Genomic DNA, 18,865 nt, shown 5'->3' on the forward strand with positions numbered 1-18,865 from the left:
TATGAAAGCCCACTTTACTTACTTATTTTTCCAGCATTTTTGGTGGGCCAGGAAGCTGTGTTTACTAAATACTCCAGATTGGCCCACGTGATTCACAAGGTAATCCAAGTGTAGGTTTGAAGAGGAACAGAAATGAGATTAGCCTACCCAGGAGCTCCTTGATCCTTCATGTCATCAGAAGTTTGTATTTCAACTGTGACTTAATTGTACATTCATACCACAACAGTAACTTATTTCTGTCTTCTTTCAGATACAAGTGCCTCTGTGATGCAGGCTGGGTTGGCATCAACTGTGAAGTGGACAAAAATGAATGTCTTTCTAATCCATGCCAGAACGGGGGAACTTGTGACAATCTGGTGAATGGATACAGGTGCACTTGCAAGAAGGGCTTTAAAGGTGATGCAGAAGTGCATATTTTTATGTCCTTTTTCTGCCTTTTTGTTGGTGCATACAGCTTGACTCACTTCTTTCTTTCCTCTTTTTCCTACTCATTCATATAGGAAACTTAATTTGAGCACTTATTATTTATAGGGCAGTTGGAGAATAAAAACATAAATAAATTTAAACATGGATTCTATTTTCAGACTAGCAGAGAGGTGAGCTATTGAAACAGTACCTTTAAGGTGAGCAACTAGAGCTCCACTCATACAACTTTGGACGTTCTAACTGGGTATTCTAATTGTAAGCTCCAGTGTAGGCTTGATTCTATGATAATTCAAAAGAGATTTTGGTAGGAGAATGAAAATCTTGTTTTACTGTAATTATAGCAATAATATCATGGGAGAATCCATGTATTTAAAACCTTTCCAACAAATTCTCTTCAACATTGAGATATTCTTAGATGATATGTAGTCACCTATGGCCTTCTGGAAAAGTGCATAGTAGTGAGTACTGTGTAAAATCATTTTTTGAGTTGTCTCTGTTATATTTCTCCTGTCACTTTTTTCTTTAACCCTTGAGAGAGAAACCTGTGGGTAAATTATACATATTTGTACTCCTTGATCCATATAGTCATTTATTTCACAACTCAAAGATGTGCCAGGCTACTGTGATAGGTCAGTATGTTCCAGTGTCACTTTATTTGATAACTTGACATTTTTCTAAGATCATGTTTTAGTCATTAACTTTTTGACATTCAGATATATAACATCTGTAAAGAAACTTACAGATTTAAAAGCACTTTTATTCCTTTGTCTCTTTGAGACTTGCTGATCAACAAAATAAATATCAAGATAGTTCATAATCACATGTCTAGTGATTAACAGAGTACAGTTTGAACTCAGACCTCTATACTTTTAGGCCATTATTTTCTTTTTATACACGGCTGTACTTCCTCAGTTTTAAGACTCTGTGTCAGGCTCTATTGCAGGTATAAAGGTGGTGACATTTGGTAATGTCCTGTCCCCCCATGAATGCTTCCTTACTTTTCTCTTTTTTCATAGTGGGAGTAGATTTTGTGTCTTGGATCAGGGGGAAGAGCTTTGTGACTTCAGAAAGCACCACCACATTAATAGTAGATACTGTGCATTTGAAAAAGTGGGCATAAATCAAGAAGCTTTGAGTAACTGTTCAAATATTTTATCCCTTGATAACTTCTAGCCTATTTTTAAGCCCTGACCAGATACTTTATATAGAAGCCTCTATTTAGATATAGCAGTAGCTTTTTACCCTAGTGAACTTCTTGGTCCATTATAGAGAAATTACTTGTATTTGGACATTCATTAAACTTTAAAGCTATTAGAATATATTGTTCTTCCATTCATTTTTTGATTAAGCAGTTTTACTGACTGTATGTCAGGGACTTTATGCTGAAATGAATGAACAGGTGTTTCAGTGGCCTGAAGAAATTAATGCAGTTTCTGAGGTGTTTAACGTTTATCCCTGAGAGCATTGCTTAGTAATTGAGATATTGAGGAGGCTCACAGAAAGTTTCACTGTCTTTGATTTTTCCCCCTTTTTGTCTGCAGGCTATAACTGCCAGGTGAATATTGATGAATGTGCTTCGAATCCATGTCTGAACCAAGGAACCTGCTTTGATGATGTAAGCGGTTATACTTGCCACTGTGTGCTGCCATACACAGGTGAGTCCCGGGGTCCAGGGGCCAGAAGGGATGCTCAGTCTTGCCTTGTCATTCCAAACCTCGGAGTCTCAGAGATGGGGTCTGTGGGGGCAGTGATGCTGCCCTGAGGAATCATGGCCTGACCACCTTTCCTGCTCTCACTGTCTAGGTCATCTGCTCAGAGACAACACTGTGGCCTCTCTAGATGCAAGTGGTAGGGATACTTGTTTGCCTTTATTTTTTAGGGTTTGAAAAATTTTTTTTAATTATACATGTCTTGAATTGACACATAGCTGATGGTTTAGTCATTATCTGAATGGACTATATGGCCTGTGCTCTTGGTCTTAGTTTTGCCAACTCAACAGCTACCACTTATCGGTCATTTACTATGTGCCAGACACTTTATATATTTGGAGTATTTACTCTATGCTCACGATAATTCTGTAGAGTAGAGGTTCCTATTCCTGTCACCGTTTTATACATGAGCAAGCTGAGGCAAAAAGAGGTTACTTGCTGAAGGTCACATAGGTAAGTAGTAAATCTAGGATTTGTCCCTAAGTCTTTGAATCCAAAGCTTGTCCTCTTAACTGTCCTTCCTCTCCTCACTTTGATTGCCACTGCGTCCTCTGCAGAGAGGCACTACCCCTTGGATGGCGATCACACAGAGAAGACATGGATGTGACTTCATTTCGTATCAGGTGACTTTGTTTCAGGTGGTGTTACAGGAGTGTGCTTGGACATTTCTTTCTATTCTCCTGCCTCATTACTGCCATCTTGTGACTGGTTGTATTTGTGTGGCTCACTTGCCTCATGTCATCCCTTTAATGGCTTTGCATGTTTCTCCAGTGTCTTGCATGCAGGCAGGAGCATGGCTGAGTTCTTACTCCCCTGGAGTCTTGGCCTGTTGATAATAGCTGTTGCTAGTGTCTCTAGGCTGTTTAGAGTGGCCAGATGCATGACTCTTTTACCTGAAAGACTTGGTACTACATTGCTGTCTTTGTCACCTCTTTACAAGAAACATTCATGCAGAGAAACTGCATTTAGCCATCCTGATTGAAAAAATCAAAATTATTGGAGATCCATAGCTGTCCCCAGACAGTCTAAATAATGTCGTTCCATAGCAATAGCAATCACACTTGTTGGAACTGAGCAGATCATATCATTTACAACCATAAAGACTGAGAACTGATGGTAGTAGGGAGATATAAGCAGGTGTCATTATGCTTTGACACATTATAGGCTTATCTGAATGTGACTAAGGTACATAGCTCATTGGAAAAATATTTGCCTTCTTGCTATTCAACACTGTAATATATGACTATGTGCTGGCTGTTGGCTTTTCTACATATTAGGATATTATTAAAAGAATTTACTATGTGTGACCTCTGGGAAATTATATTAGATATTACAGTTTAAAATTTCAATGCTGAGTGTTGCTAAAGGTTCTGAGTGTCACTGAATTTGGCCAGCATGAAGGGAGCTAAGCAATGTTGCCTTTCCTTGTGAGCCACTGTTGTGATCAGACACATTAAGAACTTGTTAGGGGAACTTCCCTGGTGATCCAGTGGTTAAAACTTCATATTCCAGTGCAGCGGTAACAGACTTGATCCCTGGTTGGGAGCTAAGATCCCACATGCCTCATGGCCAAAAGGCCAAAACAAAAAACAAAAGCAATTTTGTAACAAATTCAATAAAGACTTTAAAAATGATCCACATTGGACTTCCCTGGTGGTCCAGCAGTTAAGAATCCATTTGCCAATGCAGGGGACATGAGTTTGATCCTTGGTCCAGGAAGATCTCACATGCCTTGAGGCAGCTAAGCCCGTATGCCACAACTTCTAAAGCCCATACACCTAGAGGCCATGCTCCCCAACAGGAATGCAATGAAAAGCCTACTACCCATTGCGACTAGAGAGTAGCCCCTACTTGCCACAAGGCCCGTGTGCAGCAACAAAGACCCAGTGCAGCCAAAAATAAATTAATTCTAAAAACTGTCCTGGGACTTCCCAGGTGGTGCCAGTGGTAAAGAACCTGCCTGCCAGTAAAGGAGACATAAGAGACATGGGTTTGATCCCTGCATGGAGAAGACCCCCTAAAGAAGGGAACGGCAACTCACTCCATTATTCTTTCCTGGAGAATCCCATGAACAGAGGAGCCTGGTGGGCTACAGTCCATGGAGTTGAAAAGAGTTGGACACAACTGAAGTGACTTAGCAGCAGCACAAAAAATTGTCCACATCAAAAAGAACCTTTTAAGAAAAGGAAAAATGGTTAGGGACATTGATGAAAATTTGTGGTTATATTTTTTTCTTTTTGAATGCAAAGTTTTAGGACAAAATTTTAAATTGAGTTAGTTGTTACTTGACCTTATTTATTTATTTTGTTGCAATGTTGTATTAGTTTCAGGTGTACACTATAGTGATTCAAATATTATACTCCATGTAAAGTTACTATGAAATAATAGCTGTATTCCCTGTTCTGTATCCACATAGAGTATTTATTTTATGCCTGGTACTTTCTCTCTCTGAATCCCCCACCTCTACCTTGGCCCTCCCCCTTCCCTCTCCCTCTAGTAACCACGGTTTGTTCTCTATACCTGTGAGGCTGTTTCTATTTTATTATATTCATTTGTCTTGTTTTTTAGACTACACAGATAAGTAATAACATACAGTATTTGTCTTTTCTGATTTGTTTCACTAATCATAATACCCTCTAAGTCCATTCATGATGCAGATGGCAGAATTTCATTGTTTTTTATTGCTGATTCATATTCTGTGTGTGTGTGTGTGTGTGTGAGAGAAAGAGAGAGAGAGAGAGAGAGAGTCACAAATCACATCTTCTTTATCCATTCCTTTGTTGATGGATACTTAGGTTGCTCCCTTAACTTGGCTATTATAAATAACCTAATGCTGATTTGAACATTGAGGGGCATGTATCTTTTTGAATTAGTGTTTTCATTTTCTTCAGATGTATACCAAAGAGTGCAATTGTTGGATCATATTGTAGTTCTGTTTTTAGCTTAAGTAACATCCATACTGTTCTCTATGGTGGCTGCACTAGTTTACATTCCAACCAATAGCATCAAGGTTTTCCTTTTCTTCACATCTTTACCAGCATATTTTATTTGTATGCTTTTTGATGGTAACCATTCTGACAGGTGTGAGTTGTAATTTGACTTCCAAAACAACTTAATCTCCCTTTTTAAAAAACTTTTTATTGGAATATAGTTGATTTACAATGTGTTAGTTGGAGGTGTACAGCAAAGTGAACTCTTTTTTAGATTCTTTTTCCATATAGACCATTACAGATTATTGAATAAATTCCCTGTGCTAGGTCCTTATTGGTTATCTATTTTATATACAGTAGTGTGTATATATCAATCCCAGTCTCTAATTCATCCCTCCCCTCCCCTTGGTAACCATAGGGTTGATTTCCACATCTGTAACTCTGTTTCTGTTCTGTAACTAAGTTCACTTGTATGATTTTTTTAGATGCTAGCTATAAGTGATACCATGTGGTATTTGTCTTTCACTCTGTATGACAGTCTCTGGGTCCATTTATGTTGCTGCAAATGGCATTATTTTGTTCATCTTTAAGGCTGAATAATATTCCACTGCATATATATACCACGTCTTTTTTATCTATTCCTCTGTTGATGGGCATTTAAATTGCTTCAGCGTCTTGGCTATTACAAATACTGATGCAGTAAACACTGGGGTACATGTATCTTTTAGAGTTATGGTTTTCCATGGTTATATGCCCATGAGTGAGATTGCTGGATCATATGGTAGCTCTGTTTTTACTTTTTAAGGAACCTCCATGTTGTTCTTGATAGTGGCTGTACCAGCTCACACTCTCACCAGTAGCGTTGGAGCGTACCATTTCTCCATACCCTCTCCAGCATTTATTGTTTGTAGAATTTTTGATGGTAGCCTTTCTGACAGGTGTGAGGTGATGCCTCATTATAGTTTTGATTTGTATTTCTCTAATAATTAGTGATGTTGAGCATCTTTCCATGTGCTTTTTTGGTCATCTATATGCCTTCTTTAGAGAAATGTCTATTCAGATCCTCTGCCCATTTTTTGATTGCAGTGGTTTTTTTTTTTTTTGGATATTGAGATCCATAAGCTGTTTGTATATTTTGGAAATTTGCCCGTGTCAGTTGCTTCATTTGCAAATATTTTTTCCCATTCTGAGGGTTGTCTTTTCATTTTGTTTACTGGTTTTCTTTGCTGTGCAAAAGCTTTTAAGTTTAATTAGGTTCCATTTGTTTGTTTTTGCTTTCAGTTTCATTACTCTGGGAAAGTGAAAGTGAAAGTTGCTCAGTCGTGTCCGGCTTTTTGCGACCCCATGGACTATACAGTCTGTGGAATTCTCCAGGCCAGAATACTGGAGTGGGTAGCCTTTCCCTTCTTCAGGGTATCTTCCCAACCCAGGGATCGAACCCAGGTCTCCTTCATTGCAGGTGGATTCTTTACCTACTGAGCCACAAGGGAAACCCAAGAATACTGGAGTGGGTAGCCTATCCCTTCTCCAGCGGATCTTCCTGACCCAGGAATTGAAACGGGGTCTCCTGCATCTTAGGTGGATTCCTTACCAATTGAGCTATGAGGGAAGCCTTACTCTAGGAGGTGGATCAAAAAAATCTTGCTGTGATTTATGTCAAAGGGTGTTCTTCCAATGTTTTCCTCTAAGAGTTTTATAGTATCCGGCCTTTCACTTAGGTCTTTAATCCATGTTGGGTTTATTTTTATGTATAATGCTGGAAGTGTTCTAATTTCATTTGTTTACATATAGCTGTCCCGTTTTCTCAGCACCATGTATTGAAGAGACTGTCTGTTCTCCATTGTATATTCTTGCCTCCTTTGTCATAGATTTCGTGGCAGTGTGTGGGTTTATTTCTGGACTTTCTTTCTTTTTTTTTTTTAAGCCCCTTTTTTTTTCCATTTATTTTTATTAGTTGGAGGCTAATTACAACATTGCAGTGGTTTTTGTCATACATTGAAATGAATTAGCCATGGATTTACATGTATTCCCCATCCCGGTCCCCCCTCCCACCTCCCTCTCCACCTGATTCCTCTGGGTCTTCCCAGTGCACCAGGCCCGAGCACTTGTCTCATGCATCCAACCTGGGCTGGTGATCTGTTTCACCCTAGATAATATACATGTTTCGATGCTGTTCTCTTGAAACATCCCACCCTCACCTTCTCTCACAGAGTCCACAAGTCTGTTCTGTACATCTGAGTCTCTTTTTCTGTTTTGCATATAAGGTTATCGTTACCATCTTTCTAAATTCCACATGTATGTGTTAGTATACTGTAATGGTCTTTATCTTTCTGGCTTCGCTCTGTATAATGGGCTCCAGTTTCATCCATCTCATTAGAACTGATTCAAATGAATTCTTTTTAATGGCTGAGTAATATTCCATGGTGTATATGTACCACAGCTTCCTCATCCATTCGTCTGCTGATGGGCATCTAGGTTGCTTCCATGTCCTGGCTATTATAAACTATAAGCAAGGTGAAAAGACAGCCCTCAGATTGGGAGAAAATAATAGCAAACTAAGCAACAGACAAAGGACTAATCTCAAAAGTATACAAGCAACTCCTCCAGCTCAACTCCAGAAAAATAAATGACCCAATCAAAAAATGGGCCAAAGAACTAAACAGACATTTCTCCAAGGAAGACATACAGATGGCAAAAAAACACATGAAAAGATGCTCAACATCACTCATTATCAGAGAAATGCAAATCAAAACCACAATGAGGTACCATTACACGCCAGTCAGGATGGCTGCTATCCAAAAGTCTACAAGCAATAAATGCTGGAGACGGTGTGGAGAAAAGGGAACCCTCTTACACTGTTGGTGGGAATGCAAATTAGTACAGCCACTATGGAAAACAGTGTGGAGATTTCTTAAAAAGCTGGAAATAGATCTGCCATATGACCCAGCAATCCCACTTCTGGGCATACACACCGAGGAAACCAGATCTGAAAGAGACACGTGCGCCCCAATGTTCATCGCAGCACTGTTTATTTCTGGACTTTTCTATCCTGTTCCATTGATCTATATTTCCGGTTTTGTGCCAGTACCATACTTTGTAGCTTTGTAGTATAGTCTGAAGTCAGGGAACCTGATTCCTCCAGCTCCATTTTTCATTCTAACAGTTGCTTTGGCTATTTGTGGTGTTTTGTATTTCCATGCAAATTGTAAAATTTTTTTGTTCTAATTCTGTGAAAAATGCCATGGGTAATTTGATAGGGATTGCATTGAATTTGTAGGTTGCCTTGGGTAAAATATTAATTTCCCAATCGAAGAACATGGTATTTCTCTCCATCTGTTTGTGTCATCTTTGATTTCTTTCAATATTTATGGTTTTCTGCATACAAGTGTTTTGTCTCCTTAGGTAGGCTTATTCCTAGGTACTTTATTCTTTCTAATATAATGGTAGATGGGATTGTTTCCTTGATAATGTTTCTGAGCTTTCTTGTTATTGTCTAGAAATACATATTTCTGTGTATTTATTTGGATCCTGTAACTTTACCAGATTCATTGATGAGCTATAATAGTTTTCTGATAGTGTCTTTAGGGTTTCTTTATGTATCATATCATGTTACCTGCAAACAGTGACAGTTTTACTTCTTTTTTTCAGTTTTGGTTCCTTTTTTTTCTTCTCTGATTGCTGTGGCTAGAACTTCCAAAACTATGTTGAATAAAAGCAGCGAGAGGACATCCTTGTCTTATTACTGATTTTAGAGGAGATGCTTTCAGTTTTTCACCATTGAGAATGATTTTTGCTATGGGTTTGGTGTATATGGCTTTTATTATGTTGAGGTGGATTCCCATTATGCCCACTTTCTGGAGAATTTTTGTCATAAAGGAATGTTGAATTTAGTCAGAAGCTTTTTCTGCATCTATTGAGATAATCTTATGGCTTTTATTCTTCAATTTGTTGACATGGAGTATCACATTGATTTGCAGATATTGAAAAATCCTTGCATTCCTGGGATAAATCCCATCTGGTCCTGGAGTTTTGTTTGTTGAAAGATTTTTAATCAGTTTGAATTTCAGCTCTTGTGATTGGTCTGTTTATATTTTCTATTTCTCCTTGGTTCATTCTTGGAAGTTTGTACCTTTCTTTGAATTTATCCCTCTGTTTTAGGTTGTTCATTTTATTGGTGTATAGTTTCTTATAGTAGTCTTTTATGATCCTTTGCATTTCTGTGGTGTTCATTGTAACTTCTCTTTTTTCATCTCTGTTTTATTGATTTGAGTCCTCTTTTTTCTTGATGGCTCTGACTAAAAGTTTATCAATTTTGTTTCTCTTCTCAGAGAGACAGCTTTTAGTTTCGTTGATCTTTGCTGTTCTTTTCATTGTCTCTATTTTATTTGTTGTTTGTCTGATCTTTATGATTTCTTTCCTTCTACTTACTGTATCTGTTCTTCTTTCTCTAGTTGTTTTGTATTGTGTTTGGAAAAGATGCTGGATATGATTTCTGTTTTCTTAAATATACTGAGGTTTGATTTGTGATGTAAGTTGCTATCTGTCCTGGAGAATGTTCCCTGTGCACTTGAGAAGAAAGTGTGTTCTGCTGCTTTTGGATGGAATGTCCTATAAATATCAATCAAGTCTATCTGGTCCAATGTGCCATTTAAGGCTTATGTTTACTTATTAATTTTCTATCTGGATGATCTATCCATTGGTATAATGGATATTAAAGTTCCCCACCATTATTGTGCTACTGTCGATTTCTGCTTTTATGGCTGTTAGCATTTGCTTTGTATACTGAGGTGCTCCTATGTTGGGTGCCTGTGTATTTGCAATTGTTATATCATTTTGGATTGATCCCTTGATCATTATGTAGTGTCCCTCCTTGTCTTTTGTAACAGTCTTTATTTAAAGTCTGTTTTGTCTGATATAAGATTGCTACCCTTCCTTTCTTTTGATTTCCATTTGCATGTAATATCTTTTTTCATCCCATTACTTTTACTCTGTGTGTGTCCTTAGGTCTGAAGTGGGTCTCTTGTGGACAGCATGTATGTGGGTCTTGTTTTTGCTGCCATTCAGCTGTCTATGGCTTTTGGCTGAAGCATTTAATCCATTTACATAAGTATTGATATGTATATTCCTATTGCCATTTTTTAAATTTGAGGGGTGTTTTTTTAGGTCTTTTTTTTTTTTTCCCTTTCCTCTTTTGTTCTCTTCTCTTGTGTTTCCTGCCTAGAGAATTAATTTCCCTTAGTATTTGTTGTAAAACTGGTTTGGTGGTGCTGAATTCTCTTAGTTTTTGCTTGTCTGTAAAGCTTTTGAGTCTGTCAAATTGGAATGAAAACCTTACTGGATGTTCTTGATTGTAGGTTTTTCCCTTTCGTCACTTTAAATATATCGTGCCACTCCCTTCTGGCCTGCAGAGTTTTTGCTAAAAAAAATCAGCTTATGGGGATGGGGATTCCCTTATATGTTATTTGTTGTTTTTCCCTTGTTGCTTTAAATACTTTTTGTTTATATTTAATTTTTGTTAGTTTGATTAATGTGTGTCTTGACATGTTTCTCCTTGGGTTTATCCTCTATGGGACTGTCTGTACTTCCTGGACTTCGGTGACCACTTTCTTTCTCATTTTAGGGAAGATTTCAACTATAATCTCTTCAAATATTTTCTCAGGTTCTTTCTCTTTTTCTTCTTTTTGGACCCCTATAATTTAAATATTGGTGCATTTAATGTTTTCCCAGAGGTCTCTGAGACTGACTTCATTTCTTCTTTTAAAAAAATATTACTTATTTATGTATTTCATATTGACTTTTTTGGTCCACACCCTGCAGCATGCAGGATCTTAGTTTCCCAAGCAGGGATTGAATCTTTGCCCCTTGCAGTGGAAGTGTGGAGTCTTAACCACTGGGCTGCCAGGAAAGTTCCTGTCCTCATTTCTTTTCATTCTTTTCTCTTTTTTCTGTTTCACCACAGAGATTTCCACCATCCTGTCTTCCAGGTCACTTATCCCTTCTTCTGTCTGAGTTTTTCTGCTGTTGATTCCTTCTCGTGTATCTTTCATCTCAGTTCTTGTATTCATCTCTGTGTGTGTGTTCAGTAGTTCTCCTGGCTCTTTGTTGAGCATTTCTTGCATCTTCTTGATCTGTGCCCCCATGCTTTTTCTGAGCTCCTGGGCCGTCTTCACTGTGATCATTCTGGGTTCTTTCTTGGGTAGATGGCCTGATTGCCTGTCTGTTCAGCTGCTCTTTTGGATTTTTATTTTGCTCTTCCAGTGGCTAGATGTTTCTGTCTTTTTATTTTGTCAGACTTACTGTGTTTGTGGTCTCTTTTCTGCAGGTAGCAGGATCATAATTCCTCTTGTTTCTGGCCTCTGCCCCCCATTGGGTGAAGTTGGTCCAGAAGCTTGTGAACTCCCCTTGAAAGGGAGTTTGACTGATGTTGTGACTAGAGCCTGCGCTGGGTATCGAGCAAGGCCACCCCTTGCTCTGTGGTTGTCACTGTCCTGTTAGAGACAGGATCTGCTCTCTGTTTGTGGGGGTAGAAGCCCCTAGATCTGTTTCTTAGCTGTGTTTCTGATTTGTGGTGTGAGGATTGGAGCATTTCCACTGGAGAGCAGCTACTGCGTATTCTTTCTCTGGGGCTGTTCACCTGTGAATGTGCTCTGTTTTGTCCCTTCTTGCCTGTTGTATGGGCTCACAAAGTACAGTATTCTCTGCACGCTGCCCAGGGAGGAGGGTGCTGGGTAGGGATTGGAATATGGGTACCCTTCAGGTGGCGATAGGGGTGAGCTGGTCACACGTTTTGAGGAGGGGGAACAGAGGAGGCAGTGACAGGGATGTGCAAGCCAGCTCCGGTAGGAGCCCTGCTGGTGCTCTGGAGGCAGGGGTTGGTATATGAGGAGACAGCCTACAATGGCAACCCCACCCCTTGTGCATTACTCGGCAATGGCGCTTCATTTCTGTGGTCGTCCAGGCTTCCTCCACGAGCATTCTCAGCTGCAGAGCTCTGCAACCCCATCCTCTCAGGCTGTCTCCTCACAGCCGTGTTTTGCCAAAAGTTTAAATTTCACCTTCAGTTCAGTTCAGGTCACTCAGTCATGTCTGACTCTTTGCGACCCCATGAATCGCAGCACGCCAGGCCTCCCTGTCCATCACCAACTCCCAGAGTTTACTCAAACTCATGTCCATCGAGTCGGTGATGCCATCCAGCCATCTCATCCTCTGTCGTCCCCTTCTCCTCCTGCCCGCAATCCCTCCCAGCATCAGGGTCTCTTCCAATGAGTCAACTCTTCACATCAGGTGGCCAAAGCATTGGAGTTTCAGCTTCAGTATCAGTCCTTCCAGTGAACACTCAGGACTGATCTGCTTTAGGATGGACTGGTTGGATCTCCTTGGCAGTCCAAGGGACTCTCAAGAGTCTTCTCCAACACCATAGTTCAAAAGCATCAATTTTTCGGCACTCAGTTTTCCTCACAGTCCAACTCTCACATCCATACATGACCACTGAAAAAACCATAGCCTTAGGTTCAAAATATTTGTTAACAAAAGAAATGACTCATTATACACAAATAAATAATTTCAATATCTAGTAGAGAATTACCTATCTTACAATAAACAATCATTAAAAAAAAAGAAAAATAGAACAGTAAAGAAAAGTAACAGTCCGTATATCACCAAATTTGGTTTTGACTGATATCCAGACTCAAACAGTGCTGGGAAGTCCTGTGTGACAGCAGTCTGGAGCCCCAGTTGGGAAAAGGTCCTGGGTAGTGCATCTGCTCCATGGGTGAGACTTCAGAATTGTAGGTTGGGGGTTCCTGCTTTTAATCCCAGGCCACAAACTGATATTGTCATCAGTCTGAGAGCAGATTGCAGCTCTGGTTTAATCTTTTTTTTTTTTTTTTTTTTACGGTGCCATTTGTTTTGTCTTGTAAATCTTGGAATGTTATTAAGCCCCTGGTATGGTTGGCCAGACCTCCTCCAGGGGCTCCACAATTCCAGGATCTGCCCCCTTCTCATCTATGATGCCATGCAACTTGCACTCACCGCAGGAAGGTAGGCAAGGCAGTGTCCAGGCAGGTCAGAAGCAAGGTCAGAGGCTTGCTCTGCTTTCTTTGTCTCTCAAGCCTGAACAAGACAAGACTACTTCCATTTAATTTCCCTCACAAGCCAACAGCAGGCCCCTCCCCGGGTCTACTCTCCAAATCCCACGTTCCAGCACCCAGCATCCATGCGCACTGGCAAACACCTGTCTCAGGCTGGGGCGTGCAGGACCGTGGCCCAGACCATCTGTGTAGGTCTCACTCTGTCCTGTCTGTGACATACCAGTTATTGGACTACCCTCTGAACCCCCAAGGCTCTCCTCTGCTTCAGCTCATCTCCCTGCTGGTAAGAGGCCCTCCCCAGACGCAGGGGCCTTTTCATGCCTTCGGCTCCCCACGAGGGTGCAGGTGTAATCCTGCTTCCTCTCCTCTGCCTTTTCCTTCTCCCTTTCACCCAACCCATCACGTGGGGGTCTCTCTGGTCCTTTTAGGTGCCCACGGTCCTCTGCTAGTGTTCGGCAGGTGCTCTGTGGTAACTGCTTCACGTGTAGATGTCTCCTTGATACATTTGTGGGGAGAGAGAAACTCCATGTCCTCGTACTCCTCCACCATCTTGGAAAAATCCCATCTCCCTTTTAAGAAAAGTATTCTTTTAATTTTTTCCTGGAATCTTATATTCAGGTAGGAAATGTTGGTGGGCACTATTAATATCATGTTTTGATGTTGAAATAAGGAGAGATGTTACTAGACAGTTAGTATCACTTCACTGGTTTCCACCTCTGATGGCCCTTTGATCAACCCCATTGCCTTCTGGAACAGGCCTATAGAGGTTTTAAGAGTAGGAGGCTGTGTTGTTACTTTTATGCAAGATGGATCTATGTGGCTAAGCTTCTGAGTAGCTGAATCTTAGCTATGAAGATGCAAAAACTCTCACATCTGATTGATGTCAGTTTCTAAATCCACATAACCACTTGTGATAACAACATGAAGATGACAGCCGGCCAGTGGTTGTTGAGTACTTACTCCATATGCTGGGCCCTATGCTAGTAAGGACTTTGTAAACATTTTTTCATTTAATCCACAAAAAGCCTCTGTGAGCATCCTAATTCCCATCTTATTTATGTGGAAGCTCAGAGAATGTAACTTGCCTGAGATCACACTGTGAGTTATCACATCAGATCCAAGACACAAAGGTCCATGGGTCTCTCAGATCCTGAAACTTATTCATTACATTAGATCTGGATTCAGAAAGCATCCTTTGGTGTAGAATTTGGGGAAATCTCAGTTCTTTGGACTTTTTCTCTATAATAAACTCTGTCATTTGATTTACAGGCAAGAACTGTCAGACCATATTGGCTCCCTGTTCCCCAAACCCTTGTGAGAATGCTGGTATTTGCAAAGAGGCACCAAATTTTGAGAGTTACACCTGCCTGTGTGCTCCTGGCTGGCAAGGTAACAGCGTCGGAATGTAGAAACCAAGAGCATTTAACAGAGTGATCTGGTTATTTGATGACATGGAGGATCTATCTTTTAAGGCTTGTCCTTTTTTTGTCAAGAACACAGACCTTATATAAAAGCTGAAGCTGCTAACTGGAATGTTTTAGACAGACTTTCCATTTTACATGTCTTTGCCGCCCCCTAGTGGCTGGAAGACTCCAACCAGAGTCTGAAGCTTTGATGTTCTCTGTAGAATTTTAGCATCTGGGCAGCAACTTGCTCGAGGCACAGAAACCTGAAGGGACTTCCCAAAGCTGGAGACCAGACAGAATATCCTTGCAGCAGCCCCACCCACCCCAGCTAAAGCCCAGCCCCCACATACATTTCTGTGTGGGAATCGACTTCCAAGGACTGGACCATTCATTGCCCCCTTGTTTCCAGGTCAGCGATGTACCATCGACATTGATGAGTGTGTCTCCAAGCCCTGCATGAACCATGGTCTCTGCCATAACACCCAGGGCAGCTACATGTGCGAATGTCCGCCAGGCTTCAGTGGCATGGACTGTGAGGAGGACATTGATGACTGCCTTGCCAGTGAGTACGCCAGCCTGCTCCTGAGCCCCTGGGGGAGAGCAGAGCCGACGGAACAGAGGAGGGTGTGGTGGGGGCACGTGCCTCTCAGTGCCGAGGCTGGCCATCCAACAGTTGATCACCTGTCTTTAATCTTCGTATTTTAAAAATCTTCATTTTGAAGCTAGTGGCTTTAGGAATGAATACACGGGAATCACTTTTAACCATTGCCTTACTGATTTTTGTACATTGTCAAAGTGGGGACAATGATATGAAAGCTTCTAATAAAAAGCAGATCTCTTGAAGTATAATTAAGTATACAACACACTACCAGTATTTAAATGAACCAGTCCAGTAAGTTTTGACATACGACAACTGAAACCAGTATTTAAGATACTGATCACATTCATCCCCCTGAATGTATTTCATCTCTTGTAACGTGACCCTCCTTTCTACTTTCCTGTCTCAGGCAACTAGGGATCTACCTCTGTCACTGTAGATTTGTGTGAATTTTTTACAATTTTATTTTTCTCTGAGAGCTCTACTTGGCCCTGTACATCTTAGGGGAATCTTTTCATTCTGACTGGTATAAACGTGAACTGTGCTCAGCCTAGTGTAAACTTTAGGGATTGTTCTGCCTACTTCTTTCTAGTGGTTTTTTACCCAGCTTCAGTAGTTTCAACATATGAATGTGATGTACTTATCAGTACAGTCATCTCTCAGTATCTGAGGGTACTGGTTCTAGGACCCCCGTGGACACTAAAATCTGAAGCTGCTCAAGTCCCTTATATAAAACGGTATAGTATTTCCCTATAACCTATGCACATCCTCTTGTATACTTTAAATCATTTCTTAATTACTTGTAATAGCTAATGCAATGTAAGTGCTATGTAAATATTTACTGGTACATGGCAATTTCAAGTTTAGCCTTTTGGAACTTTCTGGGATTTAAAAAAAATTTTTTTTCTGTCCTTGGTTGGTTGAATCCATGATTGTGGAACACATGAATATGGGGGGCCGCTTGTATTCAGTTACTTGTGTGGTGATTAAATCATTAAACTTCAGACGAGCTTATCATAGTGCATCTGGAATAATGGCATCTTAATTCACAGCATATATCATTTCAAATTATCATATGGATGGCACTATACTAGGGGCTGACAGTACCAGTATAATTAAAACCTTACATTTATGAAACTTATAGTCTCCTAGGAAATAAAGACAGACAGACAAATAATTCCAACATTATATGACTAATAGTGAAAAAAATATGGCCAAGGTACAACTGATAGATAAATTTAAGGGAGTAGGATCAAACTATTTGGATTCCTTTCCCACATTAATTAGTATATCAGTCAAATTTCTACTATTTAAACATTTTTTCCTATTTGAAGACGGACTAACAATATTTGCAACTAGTTTAAAATTATTCAGTAAATTACTGTGAGTTGCTTGAAAGGTGCTATGGAAATTACAGTAGCTGTGTACTGTTATGTATAACAGAGATACATGACTTCTAGAGTTGTTCCAGTAGAAACTGCAAATGAGCCTTAGAAATTAGCCTAATAGATGACTAAGGTATAAATCTCTCTCTTATAAAATAAGGACTGCGTTACCCACCTGGTATTTTGTTCTCTCTTTATGTTTATCACCTGTCTTTAATTATATTTCAAGTTCCTTAAGACCAGGAGTCACATCTGACTTTTCTTGTTCTGATTCCGAGTGCCATCTGTGTTGCAGAGCACTGTGCCATGATAACAGCTCAGAACTTCTTGATTAACTGCTATGGCTATAAACTGTTCCCTAAGATCAAACTATGTGATGCTTAAAATTTAAAAATGCTCGTTTCCTAGTTGTATGTAAATCTAAAAAACAACAAACAAAAACAAGAAAGGGAAGCAGGAATAGAGGGAGGGAAAAGAAAAGGTTGGTCAGCACAAGGGGACTAATTGATACCTATCCCATCCCTAGTTTTATGAGTATTAATTTTGCAAAACAGTGAGTGTTGCAGGTAAAGTTCTTTCCAGCTATTAAACAGATTCTTATTAAGAGTCTCAGGCAAGTGTTACTACATTCATTTTTGTAAATGGAGGAGTCAGGGCAAAATAGATGTAAAGAAATGTCAGAATTGTTCTTGTTAGTGTGGCTCAGTTCAAGGTACTCAGCTTTACGAGTCTAAGGTTAAATGGATGCTGCTGTTCAGAGTTCTGATTCTCGTGTGCCGTGGCCTAGATCCTTGCCAGAATGGAGGTTCCTGTGTAGATGGAGTGAATACTTTCTCCTGCCTGTGCCTTCCGGGCTTCACTGGGGATAAGTGTCAGACAGACATGAATGAGTGTCTGAGTGAGCCCTGTAAGAACGGAGGGACCTGCTCTGACTATGTCAACAGTTACACCTGCAAGTGCCCGGCGGGCTTTGGCGGAGTCCACTGTGAGGACGACATCGACGAGTGCACCGAGAGGTGAGCAGCCCGCGCCCTCGGCGCGGTGTCTTATGGGACAAGGGAGGGGGCGGAGCCTGCAGAGCCCTCTACTGGGACTGAGGGGCCGCGTAAGGCATCTCCTTGGATGCCCCCACACGGTCATCTCCCGTTTTCTGGTTTCTAATTCCTTGTAGACATCTGGTTACAAGTTCAAGGCAGAGGTTGAAAAACTTAGTGAGATGAATCATCATTTACTTCTTACCTAGGGAACAGAAAGTGCTATAGTTCTATTTCATCTCCTTTTGGTCTCTTGTTAATTTCAGTTGACAAAAAAATCCTACTTCTTTACAGATTTGTCGTCCCTATTTAAGTAATTTCTGGGAGGTTTGATCCTTTTTTTATTATCAACAAATTTGTTCTGTTTCTCTTCCATAAAGAAATATAGAATCAAGAGCTATTTAGTTGGTATGTTCCTTATAAATTAAATTGACTTAGAGATAAAATGAAATGTGATACATGGAGAGCTACAGAAGGTCTGGGTAAAACCTGGAAGCCTTCACTTTCTCTTGGAGTCTCTAATAAGCTCAGACTTTTAAATACTCCTCAGATCTTTTTGGTTGTGGAAAGGAAGCTGAGACTCACGCTGATTGGTGCCCATTCTAGTTTGGAAGAAGGTAAAGTTTACTGGATATAGGAGTGTGGGGTGCTCGAGTGTTTCCTCCTGTAATATCTTAGATGTGGGGAACCTTACTTTTAAAATAGCAGGTCAGAGGATCCAGATTATCTAGCTGATGTTGTTCTTCCTGTGTGCTTCTCAGCTCCTGTTTCAATGGTGGCACGTGTATCGATGGGATTAACTCCTTCTCTTGCTTGTGCCCTGTGGGCTTCACCGGTTCCTTCTGCCTCCATGAGATCAATGAATGCAACTCTCATCCATGCCTGAATGAAGGAGTATGTGTTGATGGCCTGGGTACCTACCGCTGCATCTGCCCATTGGGCTACACTGGAAAAAACTGTCAGGTAGTTAGATTTCATCCCATTAATTCAGCTCCTGCAGAATGGTTGAATGTTACACCTGTTCTTTCCTAGGCAAAATAAGCCCCACCTAAAAGAGAAAATTCAGGGTCTTAGGAATGTACCCAAAATAAATCTGTACAGCTTATTAATTATACTTCTAAGATAACTAAGTTAATCTAAGTTCTTAGATAACTTCTGAGAACCACCAACTTCTTAACCTGGTGGATTTGATACTGGCAAGTTTATGTGGGTTAACACATATAAAATTGTTACAGAAGGCTAACCTAGAGCTGCAGAAAACGCATATGGGAAATAAGCACATTGATA

General features: G+C 40.3%; 1 protein-coding gene across 1 annotated transcript in view; it reads left to right on the forward strand.

The window, feature by feature from the left end:
* NOTCH2 (notch receptor 2) overlaps nucleotides 1-18,865 on the forward strand; it is a 175,352-nt gene that overhangs the window by 131,680 nt on the left and 24,807 nt on the right. Inside the window, exons 14-19 of the mRNA XM_070467224.1 lie at nucleotides 251-396; nucleotides 1,968-2,081; nucleotides 14,425-14,544; nucleotides 14,971-15,123; nucleotides 17,332-17,560; nucleotides 18,340-18,541. Of these exons, the coding sequence (XP_070323325.1) occupies nucleotides 251-396; nucleotides 1,968-2,081; nucleotides 14,425-14,544; nucleotides 14,971-15,123; nucleotides 17,332-17,560; nucleotides 18,340-18,541 (964 nt within the window). The remainder of the gene's footprint in view (nucleotides 1-250; nucleotides 397-1,967; nucleotides 2,082-14,424; nucleotides 14,545-14,970; nucleotides 15,124-17,331; nucleotides 17,561-18,339; nucleotides 18,542-18,865) is intronic.

The sequence above is a fragment of the Odocoileus virginianus genome, chromosome 5 (assembly GCF_023699985.2).
Source record: "Odocoileus virginianus isolate 20LAN1187 ecotype Illinois chromosome 5, Ovbor_1.2, whole genome shotgun sequence".
In the NCBI taxonomy this organism is placed as follows: Eukaryota; Metazoa; Chordata; class Mammalia; order Artiodactyla; family Cervidae; genus Odocoileus; species Odocoileus virginianus.